The sequence below is a fragment of the Carcharodon carcharias genome, chromosome 8 (assembly GCF_017639515.1).
Source record: "Carcharodon carcharias isolate sCarCar2 chromosome 8, sCarCar2.pri, whole genome shotgun sequence".
In the NCBI taxonomy this organism is placed as follows: Eukaryota; Metazoa; Chordata; class Chondrichthyes; order Lamniformes; family Lamnidae; genus Carcharodon; species Carcharodon carcharias.
The window spans coordinates 169360533-169385675 of NC_054474.1; the positions used below are offsets into that span (position 1 = coordinate 169360533).

The 25143-nt window shown below is 40.5% G+C and overlaps 1 protein-coding gene across 1 annotated transcript; it reads left to right on the forward strand.

Moving 5' to 3' along the window:
* The first annotated feature begins 1541 nt into the window (after positions 1-1541).
* LOC121281535 (WD repeat-containing protein 38-like) lies at positions 1542-16307 on the forward strand. Its single transcript, XM_041194484.1, has 7 exons — positions 1542-1622; positions 2430-2550; positions 5558-5674; positions 7492-7589; positions 11491-11571; positions 12814-12936; positions 16056-16307. The coding sequence occupies exons 1-7, from the start codon at positions 1542-1544 to the stop codon at positions 16305-16307; spliced, it is 873 nt and encodes a 290-aa protein (XP_041050418.1).
* The last annotated feature ends 8836 nt before the right edge of the window (positions 16308-25143 follow it).

Here is a 25143-nt window from a genome sequence, read left to right on the forward strand (position 1 = left end):
GATTTGCAGTAACACATTCAATATGTATGGTATACATATGCATTATACATGTAACCATCATGCACAGTACACTCTATATATAAATGCATACAAAATGCATATGCATACAGCATACACCTAATACCGTGCACAATACACATACAGGGACATATACAAATGAATAAGCTGAAGTACATAGTGCCCCCTGGATTTTCCCCTCAGCAATGTAGGAATGGCTTTCACCATTCACCTTGTGAACAGGTTTTCAGAGACTTGTCAATGGAGATTTCTACTAATCTGACATCTGTTTCTACATGGCAAAGGATATCAGTGGCACCTATGAAGCAGGCAGGTATCAGCTAAGCTCTTCAGTCAGATTTAAAAAATTCTCACTGAGACATGCAGACTGCAAACCAGGAAGTTAAGGGAAAATATAAATTACATTTAATTCATTGCACAAGAAGCAAAATAAAGATTGGGACTTTTAAATGGGATTAAGGGAGAGAGGTAACAGAAAGCCTAGGGGAAATTTAGTTCTATTTTGCTGCAATTTTTTTTTCTGAGGGAATGAAACTCCACATTTGTAAAATTAATTTTTCAGGGTCACAGAGGTTATTCAACAGAATTATCACTTCTCATGTTCCAAGAATTCAGTTGCCCCTGAATGCACTGGCCCTAACTTTTCCTGCTGTTTAAGTGTGGAAGGAATGAGTAAATTCTCTAAGTTCATGCCACTATAATGATTTTAATGCTAAGTTTATATGCAAGTACTGTTACAGTGCATTGTGGAAGAGCAAGCTATTTCTGGATTTACCTGTGCATGTGTGGATGGAACAGGTTGATGACAGGTTTACCTAATCATATTGAATGGCAGAACAGGCTCAGTGGGTTGTGTGGCTACTCCTGTTCCTATTTCTTATGTTCTGATGCAATAACAGTACTTTGATGGCCCTCATGTTGTTATTACAGCAAAATCTGCAGCTAAAAATTAAAAAAATGTAACACTGATACAGAATAATAGTTTTAGAATAATACGAGGTCATTAAATGATAGAATTTTACAGCTAGAATGCAAGATCCCTGGACTATTCACAATCTTATCCCCAAGTCTTTTTCAATTTCTTATCCACTTCTCTTTTAAGATTATTATGGATTTGTTTCCATCATCAAGGTTGCTACAGCATTCCATATCCTTTAAAAAAAAGCCTTCCCTAACTATCCCCTTTCATTATTTGATGATGGTCATAGGTTTATGCTCTTTAGTTGTTGACATGGACCAGAAATAAGTTTTCCCAAATGACTTAATCATTTTGAACAACTCCATCATTTCATCTCTCAATCTTTTGTATCCTGGTACAAGGAGCCCCAGTTTTTTTTTAGCCTCTCCTCATAACTAAAGCCGCTCAGTCCTGGAATTATCTTCTCCACTCTCACCATGGTCTTGGTATCCTTTCTAAATGAGAGCTTCAATAACTGAACGCAATATTCCAACTGCTGCCTAATTAATTATATGTATCGGTTCAACATACATTACACATGCTGCTGAGATGTGGAATAAAGAGCATGGAGTACAAAGAATTGTATATTAAAGTCTATTCTCAATGTCCATACAAAACGTTTATCTCTCCTCTGGCTAATAACAAGGTAACTATCCAATTACACCCATTGTTTCAGAAATCAAGGGATAATTTCTGACTTGCAGGTTGGTCGGATAGGCTGCAACAAGTATCTTTTGAGAAGTTGCTGTTAGCCACATCATTAGTCACCTCCTCGTTCGAATCTAGATTAAGTTTAACTAAGATGTCAGTACCTTTGATAGGGACTCAGGGGATTTAGTGGAAAGGCAGAGTATGTTTCAGAGAAAGTAACATTTTCATGTTTTGACAGTGATCTTCAATGCATCCCCCTCTCTCCCCACCACTCCTTGCCCCACCATACTTATCAGTGTTTTAAGCTGCCTTGACCATATTCTCTTCAATTCCACCTATAAATCCCACTGTATTTATAGCTTTTTGACTGGATCTGATAGGATAAAGATAGAGAAGATGTTTCCAACTGTGGGGTGGACCAAAACAAAGAATACTGAATATAAGATAGTCAGTAAAAAAATGTTAATACGGAGAGAGATTAGAATGTGGAACTCGCTACCCTAGGAACCGTTGAGGCAAAAGGTATGGATGGATTTAATCAGAAGCTAAATAGACACATGTTGGGGAACGGAATAGAATGTTATGCTGATAGGGTTAGATAAAATAGAATGAGAGGATGCCATTGTAGAGCATGAAGACCTTTGGGCTGAATAGCCTATTTCTGTGCTGTACATTTTCTGCAATTCCACCTAATCACTTCAGTTTAGTTTGGTGAAAAACCTCAGTCAGAACTCTATTAGCGTTTGCACATCTCCTGAGACTAAATGAAGCAGAACTGACTGAAATGGTTTGTTTTCTGCAGGTGAACCAGTGCTCGTTCTCTAATGATGGCAAGCTCCTATTAACAGGGTCAGACGACTTCAACGCTTGTGTGTGGGATGTTGGAAAGGAAAAACTTCTATCTAAAGTAACAGGTCACACAGGTACGAGATTTCAGTGACACCTTTCACTTGCTTACAGGTATTCTTTACATATTCATGATTTGATTACGACCTATAATCTAGGATTTGACATCAAACTTGGCTGCACAATTTTGTATATTATTGAATGTATTTTTGTGATCTGACCTGCTTGTACCTTGTCGCTCAGTGGACATTTTTTAGGCGGTGTTTGTCATTATCAGTAATGTTCTTGTCTGATTCCTTTGTTAGTGAATTACTTCATTTAAAAAACACAAGCTTCATTAATACCAATGGGCAGAAGATTTGTTCTGGTTACTGTTTGTAATGCAATCCCAAATCCATTCTTTTAGAATGTACGCTTAATTATGCTAAAATGGTTAATGAGAGAAAAATCAGTCATTTTGTTTAGAAGTCACTGTTACGAAGCAAGCAGGGAAATCTTTCCAACATTTTTTGGAAATGGGGCTAAAGTTATTAAATACTGCGTGATCAGATTAATTGTGGAATAAAGATCTGCTCTCACCGATAATACAAATTGTATTAATTCTATCACTTGTGGGAAACCCATGATTATGGGAACATTTGTATTTATTTAATCTTCTTGCGTCACTACGTCTTCCCTCACCATTGTTCTCTGGCTCGAGAGTTAAACACCTTCTGGTAGTACCTCTGGTAGTGGAGAGCATTCAAGGAAATGTTTCATCATCTGAGATGCCTCTCTGGAGTCACAAATGACAGGATTGTTTGGAACTTCTGCATTAGAGCCTACGCAGTGGCTGACACCAGTAGTGAGGTGGTTGAGACACAGCCAGGCAGGCCTTGTCGCACTGGCTTCTGGTGGGAGGGATTCCTTTGGATCATTAGACAACAATGTGCCTCCGTCTGTAGGTGCGTTGACCAATTAGCAAGGCAGCAGCTGTGGGGGTTACAATCCCAAGGCTGGACAGTACGGAAGAAGCTGCTGTTTGACTTGAGCTTCTTTTTTTTTGCTGGCTCTTTCCGGTTTGCTTTGTTCATTCTACTCTCAGTGTAACTTCCCTCCTTTGACAAGTGGAGCAATACAGTGAGCAGGTACAGGCCATCTACTTTAGTAGGTTTCAGGCAGCCAGTAATTAGTCTGCAAGCTGCACTGAGGATGGGATCCAACTTCTTGGCATGAGGAAAGCGTTCCCAGACCAGGCAGGCATTTTTCAGCTGCTGAGTAGCACAGGGGCAAGAGCATTTGTTTGTAATGTTCTTGGGTCAGTAATTAATTTTACTATTAATTCAATAAGTCACTATTTCCTCTCAATGATGAGACTTTGAGGCTGATCCAGTGCAGGATGTGATAAACACTTTGTACTTTAATGATTGGCTTCCAGGGTTGGGAATTTGTGCACTACTTTCTGCAGGTCTTTCAGGGGGTTTAGCTGCTAATAGGGTTCTACAGGCTCTGGAAATCAGCTGTGAGAAAGTGTGGCACCACAACTCAAGAAAGTGACCAACGAAAGCCAGTGGAAGCAGGAGGAACGTCTTGTTCCAGCAACAGCTGGAATGGTCAGAGGATTTGGTAGGAGTTGGTTGATCATATCAATGTCAGTAGCGCTTGATGGGAACTTCAATAATTTCATCGCTGTTATTGATCAGTTCACCCAGTTTTTAGCAGGCTTAGTTACAATAAGCCCAGAAGCAGGAGCGGGAATGAATAGGCAATGGGGATGTTGTCTCTCATAATGACAACATATTGACACCACATGGCCCCCTTCTCCAATGGCTTCTCTTGTGCTAGAACACAAGCCGTGTGCAGAGGTGCTGCAGATGGCCTATCTCAGGCCTGTGCCCGTAGAGGTAAAGACGATCGGATTTTCAAAAGCCAAAACCGGGGCACATTGAAAAGCCATGGGAAGGTGGGGCTCCACGATGGTTTGACATGTTGGGCAACCAATGGCAGGTGTTTGAGGGAGGGACAATTGAAGGTGGGAGGTCATGTGATGACATTTCTAGGCATATGTCCAGTCAGAGTCGGCAACCCTATTCTGTAGATCGTTTAAAAGGCGTCACCAGCAACGGAGCTGCCAACACCAAAAAGGTAGCAACAACTCCCTTGGAGACATCGAGGAGGCGGTGGAGGGAGGATTACAGCTCCACTGCATGCAATTCAATGTAATGTGATGGGCCTTTATAGGAAGAAGGGTGACATTTCACACATATTTTCTCCCCCATGCCCAGTTTATATTTGACAAAAAGGGAAAAGGTGAAAGCCAGGACATTTAAACTATTTTTACGAAATTGCCAGGACAACAAGACATTTTATGAAAAACCGGAACTGCCCCGGCAAAATCAGGCTGTCTGGCCACTTCACACAGAGGTCAAGGGCGGTCCTAATCACAAGACCCTCTCAGAAGTGCATATCTGCCAATGATTTCACAGGGATCTCCACTGGGGGTAGCACCATGAGAGAAAGCTAACATCAGGCATTGCAGCACAACACACGCAGACTGTGAGGAATGGGAATCATCATGGTAGGTGCCACTTGAAATGAAAGACACATCACATTCTGGATGGTAAACTAACATGGTACCTTCATGATTTCATTTCTACTACTTAGGAAAATATACATTGAATGTGCAGTCAAAAGGAATGATGTGACTGTAAGATTATTAGGTTTGTTGAACAGATGAAGATGGAAATTCATTCCAGATGCCAAAATATTCTCATTCAGCCCAATATCCTTTGCAACATTAACATGCCAGGATTTTTCAAAAGATAGTGCGAAAACAAACTCGTATAATAACATTTTTTAAACACGTATAAATAATAGAACCCATTAGTTTGTAGTAGTCATAGTTACAGCTGATAAGTGAGAGTCACCAAGGGAAATGCTCATCATTTGTGTATATTAACGAATGCATTACTTGCAAGAGCGAGTTCACTTTTCCTGTGTGCAAATGTGTCAGAATTAAAGTTGTGCTTGCTTGGCAGTGTAATGTTACACACTGTGTAATAATAGGGCGTGAACAGATTCTGAATATTGCCTCTACTCCAACAGGCCCAGTGAAGGCGTGTGCATTCTCTGCTGACTCTACTCTTTTTGCCACTGGGTCCTGTGATTGTACTGTCAGAGTGTGGAGAACGAAAATGAGAGAGTGTCTGCACATTCTACAAGGTATCTGAAAGAGAAAATATCCTGACCATAACAGAAGGAGTAAACACTCTTCCCCAGCACGGCAGTGACCAGAGTTATTGTCTTTGCCCTGACCAAAGCAGGATGGGGCGGGGGGGGTGCCGGGGTTGGGGGTGCAGGACAGAGGACTGGACTAAGGCTGGGGCTGGGTTTGAAGCTTGCTGTATTAACAAGATGGTATTGGCATGTGTTAAACAGGGATAAAACTAAACTGCTACAAACCAGCTTTTAAATATTGAAATGATGGGGCTGCCACTTCCAAAACTGGTTTGTACAGTTCAAAATTAGATTTAAAATTTGTTCTGTTGGAATTTTTTGAGTCTGAGGGTTTGTTGGGCTGTTCCGTGTAATAATTCCTGAATTGCAACACATGCACCTGTTAGTATCGTGGAAGCACTCATTTAAACTTTTATCTGTGTCCCTAGGACACAGATGGGAGCATTTATGTTATGGAGTACTTTTTCTGATAAAACAGAGAGCTTCTAATATTAAAGAAACAGGCACCGACAGAGTAAGCATTAAGACTTTATTTCTGTCCAGTGCCTAAACCATTTTATTGTCTCTTTCTAGTCCAGAGTAAAGATGAAGACATTATGATTCCTACCCCAAACTCTTAACCAGCTGAATCATTTTCCAGCCATTCATACAGAATTCATGTGGATGAAGCAACGAATAGATTACAAAGCAACAGGCCATATCCCATCACTTTCCAGAGATCTTAATTCAGCCATTGCAGTTACATAAAAAACCTGGGCCCATGTTTTGAATGGGATATTTCCCAAGTAACTCCTAGACCTATGTAACATATTATTAACTCCCAAACACCCTTTTTCACAGGACCATTGAACATTGCAGATTTTAGAGTCAAACCTTTGGATTAATTTGATGACAGAATCTTGGAATATTGCATTTGGCCATTGCTCCTGTGCCAGCTCTGTGAAAGATTTATCCAATTAATCTGAATTAATTAATGCTCTTCCCCCCACCCCCATCCCTGCAAATTATTCCCTTTGAAAGATTTGGCCAATGCTTTGTGAAAATTACGACTGAATCTGCTTCCACCACCCTTTCAGGCAGTGCATTCAGATCATAAAAACTCTTTGCTTAAATAAATTCTCATCTCCCCTCTGAGACTCTTGCCAAGTATCTTAAGTCTGTGTCCTCTGGTTTAGAGACACATCCATTAAAAACTGTTCCTCTTGATTTCAAAACTCTTCGTCATTTTTAACATCTTTATTCAATCTCCTCTTAAACATTCTGCTTCAAGAACAATTCTATGTTCTCTAGACCCTCCACAACATTGAAGTTCTTCATCTATCCTGTTATTTGGTAAATCTCTGAATCTTGAAGGCTCCACAAAAGTTTCATGCACAATTTAGGTGCTAAATACAAAACATTTCATGAAGTATGTTTCCATTTTCATGATGTTATCAAACTCATCAGACACTAGTTATGGATAAAGGGAGAAAATTGTTCTCTGAAAATGGTTCTAACATTCTCCTGCAAATAATCGTACATTCTCCAAATCTTTCATCAGGATCGGGGCTGCTGTGAAATTTAGATCAAACACAAATTAATGGAAAAATGAAAGGAGGTCTAGATTTCAGAATTTGACAAGAATAAATAAATTGATATTTACTTATTTGGGTTTTAGCCAATAATTTCAGTTTAGCCTCAGTTTTACTTTGTGTGAAGGCAGGTGCTTATAAAGTTCCACCCCAAACCACAGAGCCCCTTTGACGGTGTCTTAACACTATTCTCTAACATGGTCCAACAAACTGCGTTGTTGTTATTTTTAGGACACAACAGGAGTGTGGAGGCTGTATGCTTCAGCCGGGATTCAACGTTACTCGTATCTGGAAGTTGGGACCATAAAGCTATTCTGTGGGATCCAAAGGTTAGCTGTAAATCTTGTCAACTGGCTATATTTCCCATCAATGTATCCGTGTATTTCCTGTCACATCTCACCCTCCACTACCCCACCTCCCCACCACCGTCAATGCTGTTCCTGTCACTTCCTGGTCTGTCCACTACCCAATCATCTTAATGCTGCCAATCAAGACTCAGACCATCTGGATTTTTTTCTATGCTGGTCACCTGACTGAAAATTTCTCTTTGAATTAAATGCTACATCTTTAAATTTCAATCTTAAAATGTATGGAGAAGAATGTTGAGCAGGAGGTTTAATGAAGAGTTTTGAAACCAGGAGAAACAGACAACACAGAGTAAAGATAATTGGCAAAAGGATCAGAAGGGAGATAAAAATTTATTTACTCAGGAAGTTGTTATGGTCTGAATACACTCCCTGAAAGGGTGGTGGAAGCAAATTCAATCACAATGTTCACAAGAGAATTGGATATATCCTTGAAGAATAAGTTAAAGCTTTACAACATTTAGGGTACTAAGCAAAATCTTTCAGGGCTTACAGTATTGTCAAGGACATGAACCAAGGCTTCTATTACACTAAATATGTCCCAGATTATCACTGAGGAAATAGCATTAATTTTATTATCTAATAATTGCAGACGATACAAATCTAGATGGGAAGGTAAGCTGTGGGGAAGTTACAAAGAGGCTGCAAAGAAATATAGATAGATTAAGTGGGTGGGCAACAAGTTGTCAGATGGAGTATAATGTGGGGAAGTACAAGCTCATTTACTTTGGCGATGAGAATAGAAAAATAGAATATTTTTTCAAAGATGTGAAACTTGTAAATGTTGATTTTCAGGGGGACTTGGATGTAATCATGCAAGGAACATAGAAATTTATCTTGAAGGTACAGAAAGCAATTAGGAAGGAAAATGGCATGTTGACCTTTATCGCAAAGGGACTGGAGTACAAGAATAAGGAAGTCTTGTTACAATAGCACAGGTTTGGTGAAACAATACCTGGAATATTGTCCACTGTTTTGGTCTTTATATTTAAGGAAGGATATTGTTACAATTAAGAGACTTATAAGATTAGTACATTTTGGGACTGTAGCTTTAAATTAGGGTTAATGAAAAGGGTCATGTGACCTGTTTTGAAATCTGCCTGACAGTAATGTTGGGTGATTTGATTTCAAAGAGATCAAAGGGGGGCTTAGGTTGTTTTGCTAAGAAGATGGTGAAAGGTACTTGTGCTTGGAGACAATGGCAGCAGTTTCTGTTGATAACATAAGTAGACTTTGAATCTTCCAAAGTCCCTGAAAGGTGTTCTTGGTATCAGGTAGTAAACAATTATGCTGTAAACTCTCTGTTTACTTCTAAGATGAAAGGGATTTTGGATCAAAGATAGCCAATTAGCATTTCTACCTGGATGCGAGGTTAATATTTTTCACATTGCCATATGGAAGAGGGAAGAGGAAACCATTTTTTGAGTTCAATGTTACAGGCTTCCCTACAAAGTCATGACCATCACAGACAGAGAGCAGTTTGTTTTGGGGGGGCTGGTGGGTGTGTTGCAGTCATATGAGGTGCAGGGAGCAGGAAATGGTGCCAGAAAGTCCTGCGCCTGAAGCAGAGAAATTGCTGCTTCTATTATTCATCACACACAATGCAAGTGGGAGCTTGAGTTCAGATTGAGGAGACTGAGTTCATGAGGATTTAAAGGAGGCTGGAAGATTTGCCTAGCTTGAGCTAGAGGGAAGGAATCTCCAGTGCAACCCTCGCAATGAAAGTCACTTCTGGGATCAGAAGTTACCTGGCTAGTAAAGTGAAAGGAAGCAAAGCTTTGGGAGCTGATAATTTTTGACTAGGTCCTGGGGTATGAAGTATCCACTTAAGGGACAGTGTAATGTATAACCATAGCGGGAGATTTATGGTAATGCTCAAAGTTAAATGGGAAATTTATTTCTGTAGTTTAAAGTACAAGTTGCCTACAGTAGAAAATAATGTTTAGTCAATAGTGTTATTTTAGTCCTTTGTTACAGTAAAAGTTTTAAAATGTGAAATCTTGATGTGTCATTCTCTTAGCTAATAACTGGAAGTTTGAATCTCTTTTTATAAGTTATTGATCTCAAGGGAGATTGTAACAAGATACTTGCATTGGCAGCAGTAAAGTGAAGGTTCATTAGACTGATTCCTGGAATGAGAGTGATTTCCTGTGAGTAAAGGCTGAGTAAATTGGGCCTATACTCTCTGGGGTTTAGAAGAATGAGAGGCATTCTCATTGAAACAAGCAGGATTCAGAATAGGTTTGACAGGTTAGACATTGAGAGGTTGTTTCTCCCGGCTGGGGATTCTAGAACATGGGGGCACACTCTCAGGATAAGGGGCCGATCGTTTACGACTGAGAAGAGGAGAAATTTCTTCATTCAAAGGGTTGTGAATCTTTGGATTCTCTACCTCAGGAGCTGTGGATGCTCCATCATTGAACATATTTAAGGCTAAGATAGATTTTTGGTCTCTCATGTAATCAAGGGATATGGGGAGTGGGAAGGAAAGTAATGTTGAGGTTGAAGATCAGCCACGATAGTAGTGAATGGTGGAACAACTCGAGGGGCAGTATGGTTTACTCCTGCTCTTATTTCTTGTGTTCTTATGTTACTTATTTGCTTGGTGACACATGTGGTTGTTGAGTCCTAACATGAAGCTGTTTTCCACATATGTTACAGTCAATACTGATGTCTTTGCAAATTTGGCTTGTACTAATAACAGGACTTGTTGGCAAAAAATGAACTTGACTGAATAACACTATATGGCTTTAAGGACCTAATGAAGCCAGGTTCAACCATGAGTCAGTTTACAGTGTTAGTCTTGAGAAGTTGGTGATGAGTACTCAACACTTATGGATTAATATGAATCACAGTCACTAATGGTATTAGAAAAAGAATGGAGTAAAGCCTTGATGTTTGCAGGTTATTGCAAATAATTTTAAATACTTGAAATTGCCCAATGACAATGTAGAAATAGCAGTTATTCTTCTCAATGATAATTCAATGATGCATTCCATTACTGAAAATGTAATGATGGTGGTTCAATTACATTTACATGGTAAACAGATATTTGTTTTCAATTGGTTAGTGTAATGTTTGGGATGCATGGAAATTAATTATTACACTTAAGAGGCTCCAGACCAAGCCACTAAGGAATCAAAACTGTAGTTTTTCTGTCTGCCTGATAAATAGTACATGCTGTCTCCCCATAGGATACACTCTACCTCCGCTGGGGCTGACCACTTTATAATAAAATATTTTATTGATATATTCCTTTGTTCCCCCCCGCCCCCCATAAGACCCCTCTCCTCCAAGCAGCCTTTTACTGCAGGAAGGTGATGGGGTTTGAAACTAGTCCAGACCAACAGGGTGTCAGTGGAACACAGTGGCCTGGTTTCTACAATTGATGAACAGTAATAAGGTGCCACCTTTCACTCTTACTGACCGATTACATCACTGCATCAGTGTATTGTAATAATTTATTTAGTCTCAAGGATGAGCATGATAATGGTAACAGTTGCCCGGATGACAATATCCTATCCATTCTGTACAGTTAAGGTTTACTGCGACTGAATAAGTCAAAATTCTGTTTTTAATACTTGAAATCCTGGGCTTTACCTTAAAGAATCTGCAAATTGAAATTCTCAATTCTATTCCTTTTAAACCACAAGACAATGGCATTTATTATTCTATCAATTCTAGGAGGACATTGATGTTAAAATTATAGTTAGAGGCAGTTTTAATTTGTTTTTTTTGACAAAAGTATAAGTTAGCCTTGTTCCACTTAAGTTAACACTTATGGAGTCTTATTATTTCACCGTTCCTGTACAATCGATGTACAGCCATCTCTAAGCCAATTAAAGTCATCTTTTTATTTAAGCAGACAGGTCTCATTGTGAGGTCTTTCTCTGGACATCAGAATGTCATCAAAACCTGCGCCTTTTCAATCAATGGAGAACGTTTGGTAACTTGGTTTCCTTCACTGTTATACTTGTACTGTATCTCCAATTATCCCTTGTTCACCAGTTACTACTTACATTTATAAAACACCTTTAACACAGAAGAAATCGAAGAAGCCCTAGCCACACAAATACTTTGGCTACAACATAGTTCAGAAGCTGGGAATTCTGTAGCAAGTAGCTCCTCTCCTCACTATCTAAAGCCTATCTACAAGTTAGAAGTATGATGGAATACTTCCCACTTACCTGGATGAGTACAGCTTCAACAACACGCAAGAAGCTTGACACCATCCAGGACACTTGATTGGCACCCCATCCACCATCTTAAACATTCATGCCCTCCACCGTTGACAGACAGTGGCAGCAGTGTGCACCATCTACAGGATGCACTGCAGAAATTTGCAAAGGTTCCTTTACCTGCACCTTCCAAGCCTGTGATCTCAACCACATAGAGAAACAAGGGATGCAGGAGCCTGGGAACACTGTTACCAGCAAGTTTCCCTCCAAGCCTCACATCAACCAAACTAGAAAATGTATCGCTGTTCCTTCACTGTCACTGGGACTGCAGCAGTTCAAGAAGGCTGCTTACCACCACCTTCTCAAGGGCAATTAGAGATGGGTAATAAATGCTGTCCTTGCCAGCAATGTCCAATTCCCATGAACAAATTAAAAAGGCAATCTGAGTAGTGGTGGAAAGTGGGAAAAGTTTCCAAATAGATAAAAGAAATAAAGGAGTAGATATTGAAATGTTATGCAGGATTTAGGAAAGGAGTGTGAAAGTGTCATCAAGCAGATGAGTTCCAAAGTGTTTAAAAGTGGACAGAGGAGTGACGGTTTAATTAATGGACTTGAAGCCATTGGCTACAGAGTCAGATTTCCCACATGTCAATGTTCTCCACTGACCACAGCTGGAAAGTGTGAGGATTTCAGATATGGACAGAATTGTGCTTGGCTTTAATTCACCCCAATCAAAGGGCCAAGCAACACTCACTGTCTTTGCCCATCCATGAAGAAAGGGTGAGGTAATGGAGGGTGACTGAACCTCAGGAACCACATCTAGGGTAGAAAACTGGCAGGAGACAAAAGGAAGGATATTGAAATATGAAAAAGATACACTTCAATACATTGAAGTGTGAAAAGGGCATTAGGTGGTGCATCTGAAAGACTGAATGATAATGTTTTTGATCTGTTTTTTAGAGCTGGATCTTAGCGATTCCTTTCAATAAGCTGTAATTCTTCTCATACAGGCCACTGGATCCTGGGATTATACTGTAAAAGTGTGGAATTTACGAAAACGTGTACAAAAATTAACTTTGCTTGGTCACACAGGCAATGTGAGCTGTGTAGCATTTTCTGGATTTGGAATGCTGGTGAGCTGAGTAGTGAAATGAAGTAGAAACTGGGAATATTGAAATGACCACAGGCCCTGTCATTGGCGCAGTGGCTATATGCACTTTGTGGTGTGATAGCGAGCCACATGGGGTAAGATATTGATTCTACGGTAAGCAGCGTAGCAAAGACTTTCACTGCTGACCTTGAAGCCTCACTGAGAGATCTGTGGTGAGAACTTTACCTCACTGTTCTTGCAGTGAATTGTAGCGTTTTCTAATGGGGATTCCCAGCCTGGAGCTGCAGTGATGTCATCACGCTGTCCAAGTAACCAATCACATTAAAGAATTCTTATAGATAGCTAATCAGGAATGAAAAGTCTTAAAATCAAATCCTCTTTAAAAATTTTAAATAGAGCAAACCAAAGATTGGGATAAACACTTGGGCAGAAGGTAGGCACTGAAAAACCTTTGAAACAATAAAAAATTAGTTTAAAAGTTGATCATAATGGAGACATTTACCAACACTTCACTAATATAACTAAATTTATGTACAGTACAAAAGCACTTATAGAGCCTTATTATTTCACTGTTCCTGTACCAGTTGATGTACAGCCAACTCTAAAGCCGTTTTGTACTATAAAATAAAACTACAGGACTAGATCTGTTGGTCAGCAGTAGTTATTAACCCAGCTATACCTGATTGAAAAGGTCTAACTCTTTCCGGGTTTTCTATCTGCAATATAAGAGCAGTAAAGGGAGGTTCTCACCATATCTTCACTGATTGCTGGCTTAGGATGGGTTGGTATGTGAACAGAGGTCCACAGGATAGCCTATAGCTAAGCAATGAATGATAGACTACAACTGCAGGATTTCTATGTTAATCCGTACTTTTATTTGATCCTGAAGTTACAGTCAATTTCAAAGGGGTACTGACTACAGATGTTGAAAGTTTGCTGTTAGAAAGCAATCTAAGCTCAACTATCTGATCTTACTCAGGCTGATGGTGTGAACTCTTGAATTTTCTTTGGCTTTGCTGGGCCAGTGAAGGAAGAGAATCAGATTGGTTCCTACCTTTGATGACTGATGTTGGAAAGTGTATGTGCAAACACCAGGCAGAAAAAGATCAGGTTCAGTTCTAATGGCCCATAGGTTTACAAATGAAAGGTGACCTTTGGGTAATGCACTGGAGTGTGACCCACATTGACCCAATGCTTTCAGGAGGGGGAATTAGGAAATCAAATTACAAAATCTTATTGATGATTTGTCAAGTTGGACTAACAACTTAGTACCCAAAACAAAAACAGAATTACCTGGAAAACTCAGCAGGTCTGGCAGCATCGGCGGAGAAGAAAAGAGTTGACGTTTCGAGTCCTCATGACCCTTCAACAGAACTAGGTGAATCCAAGGAAGGGGTGAAATATAAGCTGGTTTAAGGTGTGTGTGTGTGTGTGTGTGTGTGTGTGTGTGGGGGGGTGGGGGGGGGGTGGTTGGGTGGGGGGAGAGAAGTGGAGGGGGGGTGTGGTTGTAGGGACAAACAAGCAGTGATAGAAGCAGATCATCAAAAGATGTCACACACAACAGAACAAAAGAACACATAGGTGTTGAACTTGGTGATATTATCTAAATGAATGCGCTAATTAAGAATGGATGGTAGGGCACTCAAGGTATAGCTCGAGTGGGGGTGGGGGGAGCATAAGAGACTTAAAAATATTTTAAAATAACAGAAATAGGTGGGAAAAGAAACATCTATATAATTTATTGGAAAAAACAAAAGGAAGGGGGAAGAAACAGAAAGGGGGTGAGGATGGAGGAGGGAGTTCAAGACCTAAAGTTGTTGAATTCAACATTCAGTCCGGAAGGCTGTAAAGTGCCTAGTCGGAAGATGAGGTGTTGTTCCTCCAGTTTGCGTTGGGCTTCACTGGAACAATGCAGCAAGCCTAGGACAGACATGTGGGCAAGAAAGCAGGGTGGAGTGTTGAAATGGCAAGCGACAGGGAGGTTTGGGTCATTCTTGCGGACAGACCACAGGTGTTCTGCAAAGTGGTTGCCCAGTTTACGTTTGGTCTCTCCAATGTAGAGGAGACCACATTGGGAGCAACGAATGCAGTAGACTAAGTTGGGGGAAATGCAAGTGAAATGCTGCCCTCAACCCCCTCCTATGGCACCTCCCCATGCCAACGCAAAAGATGTAACACCTGCCCCTTCACTTCCTCGCTCCTCACCGTCCAAGGGCCCAAACACTCCTTTCAAGTGAAGCGGTATTTCACTGCATTTCCCCCAACTTAGTCTACTGCATTCGTTGCTCCCAATGCGGTCTCCTCTACATTGGAGAGACCAAATCTAAACTGGGCGACCGCTTTGCAGAACACCTGTGGTCTGTCCGCAAGAATGACCCAAACCTCCCTGTTGCTTGCCATTTCAACACTCCACCCTGCTCTCTTGCCCACATGTCCGTCCTAGGCTTGCTGCATTGTTCCAGTGCAGCCCAACGCAAACTGGAAGAACAACATCTCATCTTCCGACTAGGCACTTTACAGCCTTCCGGACTGAATATTGAATTCAACAACTTTAGGTCGTGAGCTCCCTCCCCCATCCCCACCCCCTTTCTGTTTCTTCCCCCTTCCTTTTGTTTTTTCCAATAAATTATATAGATTTTTCTTTTCCCACCTATTTCCATTATTTTTAAATATTTTTAAATCTTTTATGCTCCCCCCACCCCCACTAGAGCTATACCTTGAGTGCCCTACCATCCATTCTTAATTAGCGCATTCATTTAGATAATATCACCAACTTCAACACCTATGTGTTCTTTTGTTCTGTTGTATGTGACATCTTTTGATGATCTGCTTCTATCACTGCTTGTTTGTCCCTACAACCACACCCCCCCTCCACTTCTCTCCCCCCACCCAACCCCCCCCACACACCTTAAACCAGCTTATATTTCACCCCTTCCTTGGATTCACCTAGTTCTGTTGAAGGGTCATGAGGACTCGAAACGTCAACTCTTTTCTTCTCCGCCGATGCTGCCAGACCTGCTGAGTTTTTCCAGGTAATTCTGTTTTTGTTTTGGATTTCCAGCATCTGCAGTTTTTTTGTTTTTATCTTAGTACCCAAAACCCCAATTCTGTCAGATGTAAGTTCTTCTGATTGTTTCATAGGCTTCAGGCTCCTGGGACAAGACTGTACGTGTGTGGGATTCGAGGAACGGGCACCTGATCTTTCTCCTGACGGAGCACACTGGCAAGGTGTCGGCTCTCTCATTCTCTCTGGATGCAATTCTACTGGTGACAGCAGCAGGAGATGAAACGGTGAATGTGAAGGGATTCATTGAAATTGGAATCCTTGTCTTCCATAGTCTGCGAGGTGACTCATTCTCATCCATTCTCCTAGGTTCGTGTGTGGGATTGTGAAGATGGAAAATGTAATAAGATCCTTAAGGTAATACATCCTGAAATATTTGTTGTATCTATTTGATATGAGCAGTTCCCCTACCTAGATATTCAAAGGTCAGTTTAACCTGATTACAAATACATTTTTGGGAAAACATTTCAAACATAATCTGTATCCTGATTTGAGGTTGTTATGAGGGAATCACCAGTATTGATTATTCTCATTCTCCTTCCCCACTGTCACCAAATTAAGTGAACCTTAAATCAGGAGAAGTGAACAGAACAGATCTGTTTCTAAACATGTTAACACTCTGATCTGACCAGTGAACTTTCCTCTTTGAAGGTTAATTATCATTTTTTTTCTTTCCATAGTGCGAGTTGGATTTCATCTTTAGTTGTCAATTTTCTCCTTCCAATACTCTTCTGACTGCAGGAACCTCTGATCATGTACTGAGAATGACAACAGCACGTTGAATTTTTTTATCAGCGTAGATGATGCAACACCCATCTCACATCAAGAGGACTCAGAAGGAAATCTGTTTAAGTCTGAAATAATATAGCATTAGTTACTTAAGCAAATGACTTTAAAGTTAAAGATTCAACGACATACGTTGACATTAAAATTAAAATATATTTCGTGTAAAGTGATACAACTATAAATGTAAAACTCATGCTTTCTTTGGAGGACATAATATCAAAACAAAGCAAATTTTTATATTCTAAATCCTTACAGGAGGAATTTGGGGTTTCTTATTGCTGCCTGAAGGAGCACAAAGGCCAGGAAAATTAGGGAAGTTAATTTTTTGCATCTCTCGCATATACATCTTGAAAAAAACTCTTGTGCATGTCAGCTTCCCTAATTATAATCTTAGCTCATGTTGTTGTGGCATTTGGTGATATTTTCATATCAGATTGCAAAATGCAATTCTGTTTTTCAATATCTCAACTTTGAGTCAGGAGGTTGTGGATTCCAGTCCCATTCCAGATACTCGAGCCCATATTCTAGGCTGTTACATCACCTCACTGCTGATGGAGTGCAGCACCATTGTAAGATGAGAAGTTAAACCGCCTGCCCTCTCGACTGGACGTAGATGATCCCGTGACACAATTGGATGAAGGGCAGGGAAAAATTCTCCTAGGATAATATCTATTCCTCAACCAACATCACTAAAAGAGATTATCCTGCCATTTACCTTGTCACGGTTTGTGGGATCTTGCTGTGCACAAATAGGCTGCTCTGCTCCTTTATTTTAACAATGACAAGTTTCAAAATACTTAATGTCCTGCAAAGTGCTTTGGGAGCTCATGGCAAGTGCTGCATACAGGCACCTTTTTTTCAAATTTGGCTGGAAGCTCTTGCCATTAGGTAGCACCAAGTTTCCCATCTGTTTGCATCTTCTGTTTCTGCTTTGGCTATGTCAGCAACATAGACTAATATCCATATTCCACCAATATTTATATGGGTTTGCTAGCTAAACCAGGCATGACCTGCTGACATGGTAATCCTGATAATGAAAAGTGGAAATGATCTAAAGATGGGTCTTTAAGATTTCAAGTGATGGGGCTGTGATTGTTTTCTCTGGCAGTTTGTTCCACTGTGGGATTGTCCTAGCGAAGAAAGACTGTTGCTACATTGTCCTGGAAACAAATGGTCTTTGTAGTTTGTGTGGATGACTACCTTGTGTTTTGTCATTGCCAGAAGGCCCCAAGTACTTGTTTCTGTCAATTCGCACCAGCCCAGTCCATACTTTTTAGAAGATGGTCAGAATATTTTTCTCTAGAGATAAAAACAAAAAAACTGCGGATGCTGGAAATCCAAAACGAAAACAGAATTACCTGGAAAAACTCATCAGGTCTGGCAGCATCGGCGGAGAAGAAAAGAGTTGACGTTTCGAGTCCTCATGACCCTTTGACAGAACTTGCTAGTCAACTCTTTTCTTCTCCGCCAATGCTGCCAGACCTGCTGAGTTTTTCCAGACTATTTTTCTCCCTCGTTTGCTATCCTTTGCCAATCAGAGGCCGATTGCTCTTCATTGCACAGTGGTGCCCTCAGGGAGTTGGTGGCTGCTGCCGATAATGCAACCACCTGAGGTCAAGGATTGCTGAGGGACCCAGGTCACATGGCAAGAGGGGGAAATCACAGGGTGGAGATCATGGGGACGGTGGGTGTCAGCAGCAAGGGCAGGGAGTGGCTATCAGCAGGCGCCCACCTTCCCAATGAGAGGTCCCTTATTAGGCACTGAGTGACTTTGAATAAGGGACTCCCCACAGAAGTCCATTTAGAATAGAGATGAGGAAAAATTTTTTTTTCTCTCAGAGGGTTGTGAGACTTTGGAATTCTCTTCCTCCAGAGGTGGCTGAGACAGATTTCTTGAATATTTTTAAGGCAGAGGTAGATAGATTCTTGATAAACAAGGGGTGAAAGATTATTGGGTGGGGAGGGGGGGGCATGGGGGAAGGGGAAGCGGCAGGAATGTGGAATTGAGGTTAGAATCAGATCAGCCATGGCCTTATTGAATGGTGGAGCAGGCTCAAGGGGCTGAGTGGCCTCATCCTACTCCCAATTTGTATGTTTGTATGTATGTTCATTTCTTCATAGTGCAGTGAGTTAATAAATCCTCTGGATTTCCATCTCAACCTAGCCCAGAATTATGGAATGAGTGTCTCCTTTCAATGTTGGCTGTAAGAAGCCTCAAGTACATTTAATCATGCTTGCATTAGCTAGATACAATGGATCCAAACCCCTAGCACAAAGATATGTTTACTCTGGCACCAAGATCAGTATTGTGCCCTTTATCACTGACATAGAGAAGGTCATGACTCAACCCATTTTATTGTTCTAGTTAGAAGGAGAATCTGAGAAAATCGGAGGGCAGAGAAGGGAAGATGGTTTACAGAACAGTATGGTCTCAGCTGCACCAAGTGCAGCCATGCGTTAGAGAAATGTGGGTTATATAATGTACCCCTCCCTTTGCCTGGGTGCCCACTGTGCAGGTGAGACAAATTTGCAGGTCTTCAAAATTAACGCATTTGTGGTCAAATCCTATTGGTGGTTTAAACTGCAAGCTAAACGTTGTTGGGCTCTGAGTGAGCTTTGGGGTTTTCAGATGTGTAAGACATTGCAAATGGCAGAAGGCGAATGATTTCATGAACAGCTGAGTAGTCCTATCATATCTGGCAAAAATACAGGCCCAAAATAAACCATAAAGCTCTTGTAACATATGTCAACATTAACGTATATAAATCACAAGTCTGTGTGAAAACAGGATTCAAAAGTATTGAGTGTTTGGAAGAGTTGAGTGTGAGGCAGTAGCAGGAGATGTGCAGTACAATATTAATTCACATTTTTATTGATTCATTAACATATAAACCACGCTGAGAAGCTTTACAGTTGCAGGGCGGATCCCAGTAGTGCTGAGAATTTGGGTGTGTGTGTTTTATGCTGCAGCCAATCTACCCACAAACTGCTGATGATAAAGTGATTAGTGGAGGAGCAGGAATGTATCCAGAATCCTGGATTAGATAATAGTGTCAATAAAGAGCTTCAGACAGTTGTCCCACTTGAGCTCACTGATACTGCTCAAAGTGAAGCCAAGGAAGATGCTGTGTCGCTGGTCCAACTGTCCACGCCTAAAGAAAATTGTTTTTAATGGGAATAATTCATAGAAACGTGTCCTTTCCAGAACAGGTTCAAATACTTTTTGACAGCATTGGATTGGACTAAAGAATGGTAAATAATTTGCGTGTATCTGTAACACCTGTCAATGTATAGCTGTCTTATAGTAGCAGCAGCATCTATCCTACCCTAGGCCTGCATGCCCTTGCAAATTATACTGTTATGATGCAGCAGATGGTAAAGGCTGAGTTGTTAAAATCTCAGAGGGAAACTTGAACAACTGTCATAACCTATATTTTCAATTGGTATGTTTGAGATGCAGCTCTGAATTCAGGACTAAGACCACCGAGCCTCCTGTTAGCGGCAAATACCATTCGTGTTGCTACTGCATTGTAGCAGCGTGAAACAGCTAGCTTCACCTGTTGCTGAAATTTTGAGATACTCTGCTGTTCCAGGGTAATTTGAGGGAGACTGGGCACTTTTCAGGGCCGAGAGTGATGGCCTTAGGCTTGTTCATGAGTTTGTGTGATACACAGCATGAAATGATCTGATCAAAGTAGCCATTATCCTGCAGGGTACCTTTGATGCCCCTACTTCAGCATCAAGCTTGCATAGTGAGAAAATGGATCGGGCCCTATTTACAAGGTTGTTGATAAGACCAATCTTATCTTCAACTAAACAAAAAAGTGACAGCCATTCGCTGATTCATTCCTCTGGGCAGTGCCTTGACCAATCAGGGTTAAGCTGCCTGGTTTAACTTTCAAACAATGCTTGGCAGTAACTGTCAGTTACCATCACAGTGGTGCATTCTCCATGGCAACACCACTTGCCAACCAATCAGCAGTCTTTTCACATACAGTATAAATTGTTCTTTTCCCTTATAATGGTACTCTTTCGAGTGTCCTGATGAGTGCAAGATGAAAAGCTTAGACATGTCTCTTTTTTCAGTAATACTCAAGTTCTGTACTACCAAGCGACTATATGTGGTTTTAATACATGAATTTTTAAACATAGTTCCATATAAAGAAAATCATATACCTTTATAGGGTGTGTGTTTCTTTATACACTCACTGCCCTGGCTAATATGTATCTGTTACAGTCAGTGAGAAGTGATAGAATGGCTCCCTTCTCTTTCCATGCCTCATTTGACTGCAACAGGTTTTAAAAAAAAATCACTTCCCAACCAATTCAGTGAATGTTTAACTGTTTTAAGTCCTGTGAGTGTAAAAGACACTCACAGACAGGTTTCCTGGTAAGTTTTTAAGAGGGAAGATAATAGTATTTATTGTAGTTAACATGCAATCCAAATAAAAACAATAAATCTCACACATACATGCATTCAAGAGTTCACATGCATGCACAAGTAAGTTGCAAAGTAGGAGGATAGGTTAAATACTTTTAAGAGCCAAAATAAAAAGTCAGTTGTGTATGGGTCTGGTAGATTGATACCTCGAATGTTTTCAGACTGGTTTCAATGGACTTTCCAAATTCTGTGTCAGGATAGTTTAAAGATGTTGACGGATGACTGCTATTTGGTCTTCTAGAATCAGCAGCTGTTGGCTTGGATTTTTAAAGATGTTCCCATGACAGATGGCTGGTCAAAAACAGGTAAACCTGCAGGATGGATGATGAGAGAGAGAGTGCCCACTTAGAGTATTTCTTCTTCTGCGTCTCATCTTCTTCTGTTCTGCCTGGCCTGGAGAACATCAGCTACATAAAACACAAAAGATGGTTAGTTTGCTCATCACATGATGCCCTCTCACCAACTGACCAGTTACCCAAACATGGTCATAGCAAGTCCATTCCAGGACCATGGTTTAGTCATGATGAGCTTATGGCTGGAGGAGTTCTCTTTTCAGTCTTTTCCCCAAGTGATTACACCTAACGGCTTGTTCCACACCCAGCTGAAAACACAGATGGTGCCTGGACACTTTGTGAGTGATTCAGGAGATGATGCATTCATACTCCTATAAGGTGATTGTCTCCAATCTGGACAGTCTGACTCCATTCTAATGGCTTTGGAATTTGTAGGCTGAAGTTATACAAATATTTGACTATCCCAGAAGCTGCAGTTTAAGCCATTTTAAAAAATATGCTGCTGTTCAGTCTTTTTAAAACTCAACCAGTGCTTTCAGACCAATAGGTAAATTAATTTTCAATATAGGGCATGGCTTTATAATATATCCTTCATCTCTAGTTTATCTCTAGTTTATCTGGTCATTATCTCACCTTGTACCTTGTTGAATGAGGCATAAATGGGTTTCTAAGGTGTGTTGCATTCATAATTTTTGATGAACAGCCTCACCAGTCCTGAAAAAAGTAACTTTAGATTTGTAGAATGTCAAATTTATCCACTATCTCAAAAATCACATTTTTGGAATGACACTATTTCAGATTATAACCACTACTCCCACTTTTCTAGTTAGCAGTTGTTCGTTATGATTCTTCTATTGCCATTTACACCTTCCCTAGGCTCATCTTTTATTTCTTATCCTTTTGCTTTGCACCAAGATCCCTTTTATCAATTCCACCTTATCACATACAATCCCTTTTGTTCTTTCTTCCAGTCCCTGCTTCTGTACTTGCTCTGAACCTGTTACATCTCTAACTTTTTCCAGCCCTGATGAACAGTCATTGACCTGAAACGTTAACCCTGTTTCTCTCACCACTGATGCTGCCAGACCAGCTGAGCAATTCCACCATTTTCTGTTTTATTTATTGTAGATTTCTAGCATCTGTGGTATTTTGCTTTTGTATTGATTTTCTTATGTCTTTTGTCTAAGATATCAGTTAGATCATTTACAAGGAGTGGTCCCTATTTAAATAAGCCTGCGTTCCTGCCTTCAGTGAAAAAAGACTGTCTAGGTTTAGAAATTAATACCTCCCACTCTCTTACACTGATACTGTTCAATCTTTTTTCCAACTTATTTCCTGATTTTTCTCCTTGTAGTTCCCCCCTTTGCTGGGACTTGCACTATGGGCTATGCATGGGGTATAATTCCTTTTTATATCCTCATGTGTTTGCCTGGACAGTGGACTGTTAGTAGTTTGTGTATGTGATCACTTTGTGCCTTTATATAATTTACTTAGCATGCAATTGTGTGCAAACTTTTATTTGACATAAAACATATCAAAAAACATAAACAAATGGTGAACAAAAACAGAATTACCTGGAAAAACTCAGCAGGTCTGGCAGCATTGGCGGAGAAGAAAAGAGTTGACGTTTCGAGTCCTCATGACCCTTCAACAGGAGTTCTGTTGAAGGCTCATGAGGACTCGAAACGTCAACTCTTTTCTTCTCCGCCAATGCTGCCAGACCTGCTGAGTTTTTCCAGGTAATTCTGTTTTTGTTTTGGATTTCCAGCATCCACAGTTTTTTTGTTTTTATGAACAAATGGTGGTTTTTCCAAAACTGTGGGTTTCCTTATTTTCATTTATTTTGCTTTGTAAAAAGCTTTGACTTGTGAGACCTCATTATTTGTTGATTTTTCCTCATCACTTTTTTAGTCTTGTTGGCACCCTTGTTAGTTTGACCCTTTAACCAAACTGGAAGATTGCACCTATCAGGAAAGGTTGAGCTGGGTGGCTCTCTTTTCTCTAGAAAAGAGAAGATTGAGGGGTAATTTGATGAAGCTGTACAGCTCTGAGGAAGAGTCATATGGACTCGAAACGTTAACTCTGTTTCACTCTCCACAGATGCTGCCAAGTTTCTCCAACTTTTTCCCTTTTTATTTCAGATTTCCGGCACCTACAGTATTTTGCTTTTATCTGCTGGAACTCTTGATGATTATCATAGGGTAGATGTAGAGAAGGTGTTTCCATTTGTCAGGAAACCAGAGCTAAGGGCTATAAACAATGGTCACTAATAAACCCAACAAGGAATTCAAGAGAAACCTCTTTTCCCAGAGAGTGATTAGAATGTGAACATACGAACATAGGAACATACGAACAAGGAGCAGGAGTGGGCCAATCAGCTCCTCGAGCTTGCACCAGGATTCAATAAGATCGTGGCTGATCTGATAGTAACCTGAAATCTGCATCCCACCTACCGCTGATAACCTCTCAACCCCTTGTTTACCAAGAATCTATCCATGACTGCCTTAAAAATATTCAAAAACTCTGCTTCCACCTCCTTTTCAGGAGGAGAGTTCCAAAGACGCATTACCCTCTGAATGTAAAAGTTTTGCCTCATCTCTGTTTTAAATGGGTGACCCCTTATTTTTAAACAGTGACCCCTAGTTCTAGATCCTTCCACAAGAAAAAATCATCCTCTCCACTTCAACCTTGTCAAGTCCCATCAGGATCTTATATGTTTCAATCAAGGGGCCTTTTACTCTTCTAAACTCCAGTGGATAAGCCTAGTCTGCCCAACCTTTCCTCCCATTTCAGCTATTAGTGTGGTAAATCTTCACTGAACTTCTTCCAATGCATTTACATCCTTCCTTAAATAATGTGACCAATACTGTACGCAGTACTCCAAATGTGGTCTCATTAGTGCCCTGTACAACTGAAGCATAACCTCCCTACTTTTGTATTCAACTCCCCTCGCAATAAATGATAACATTCTATTAGCTTTCCTAATTACCTGCTGTGCCTGCACACTAACCTTTTATGATTCATGCACTAGGACACCCAGATCCCTCCGAATATCAGCTCTGCAATCTCTCAACATTTAGATAATATGCTTCTCTTTCATTCTTCCTACCAAGATGGATAATTTCATATTTTCTCTCATTATACTGGGAAAGGGGAGGCGGTGGTGTAGTGGTATTGTCGTTGGACTAGTAACCCAGAGACCGAGGGTAACGGTGTAGGACCTGGGTTCGAATCCTGCCATGGTGGAATTTAAATTCAATAAAAATCTGGAATTGAGAGTCTGATGATGATGAGACCCTTGCTGGTTGTTATAAAAACCCAGCTGGTTCACTAATGTAATAAAAGCAAAAAACTGCGGATGCTGGAAATCCAAAACAGAAATACCTGGAAAAACTCAGCAGGACTGGCAGCATCGGTGGAGAAGAGCACAGTTGATGTTTCATGTTCTCATGACCCTTCAACAGAACTAAGTAAAAATAGGAATGGGGTGAAATATAAGCTGGTTGGGGGGTGTTGTTGGGACAAGCAGCCAGTAATAGGTGGAGATAACCAAAATATGTCATGGACAAAGAGGTGTTTAAGGTGGTGATATTATCTAAAGGAATGTGCTAATTAAGAGTAGAAAGCAAGACAGACAATGGTACA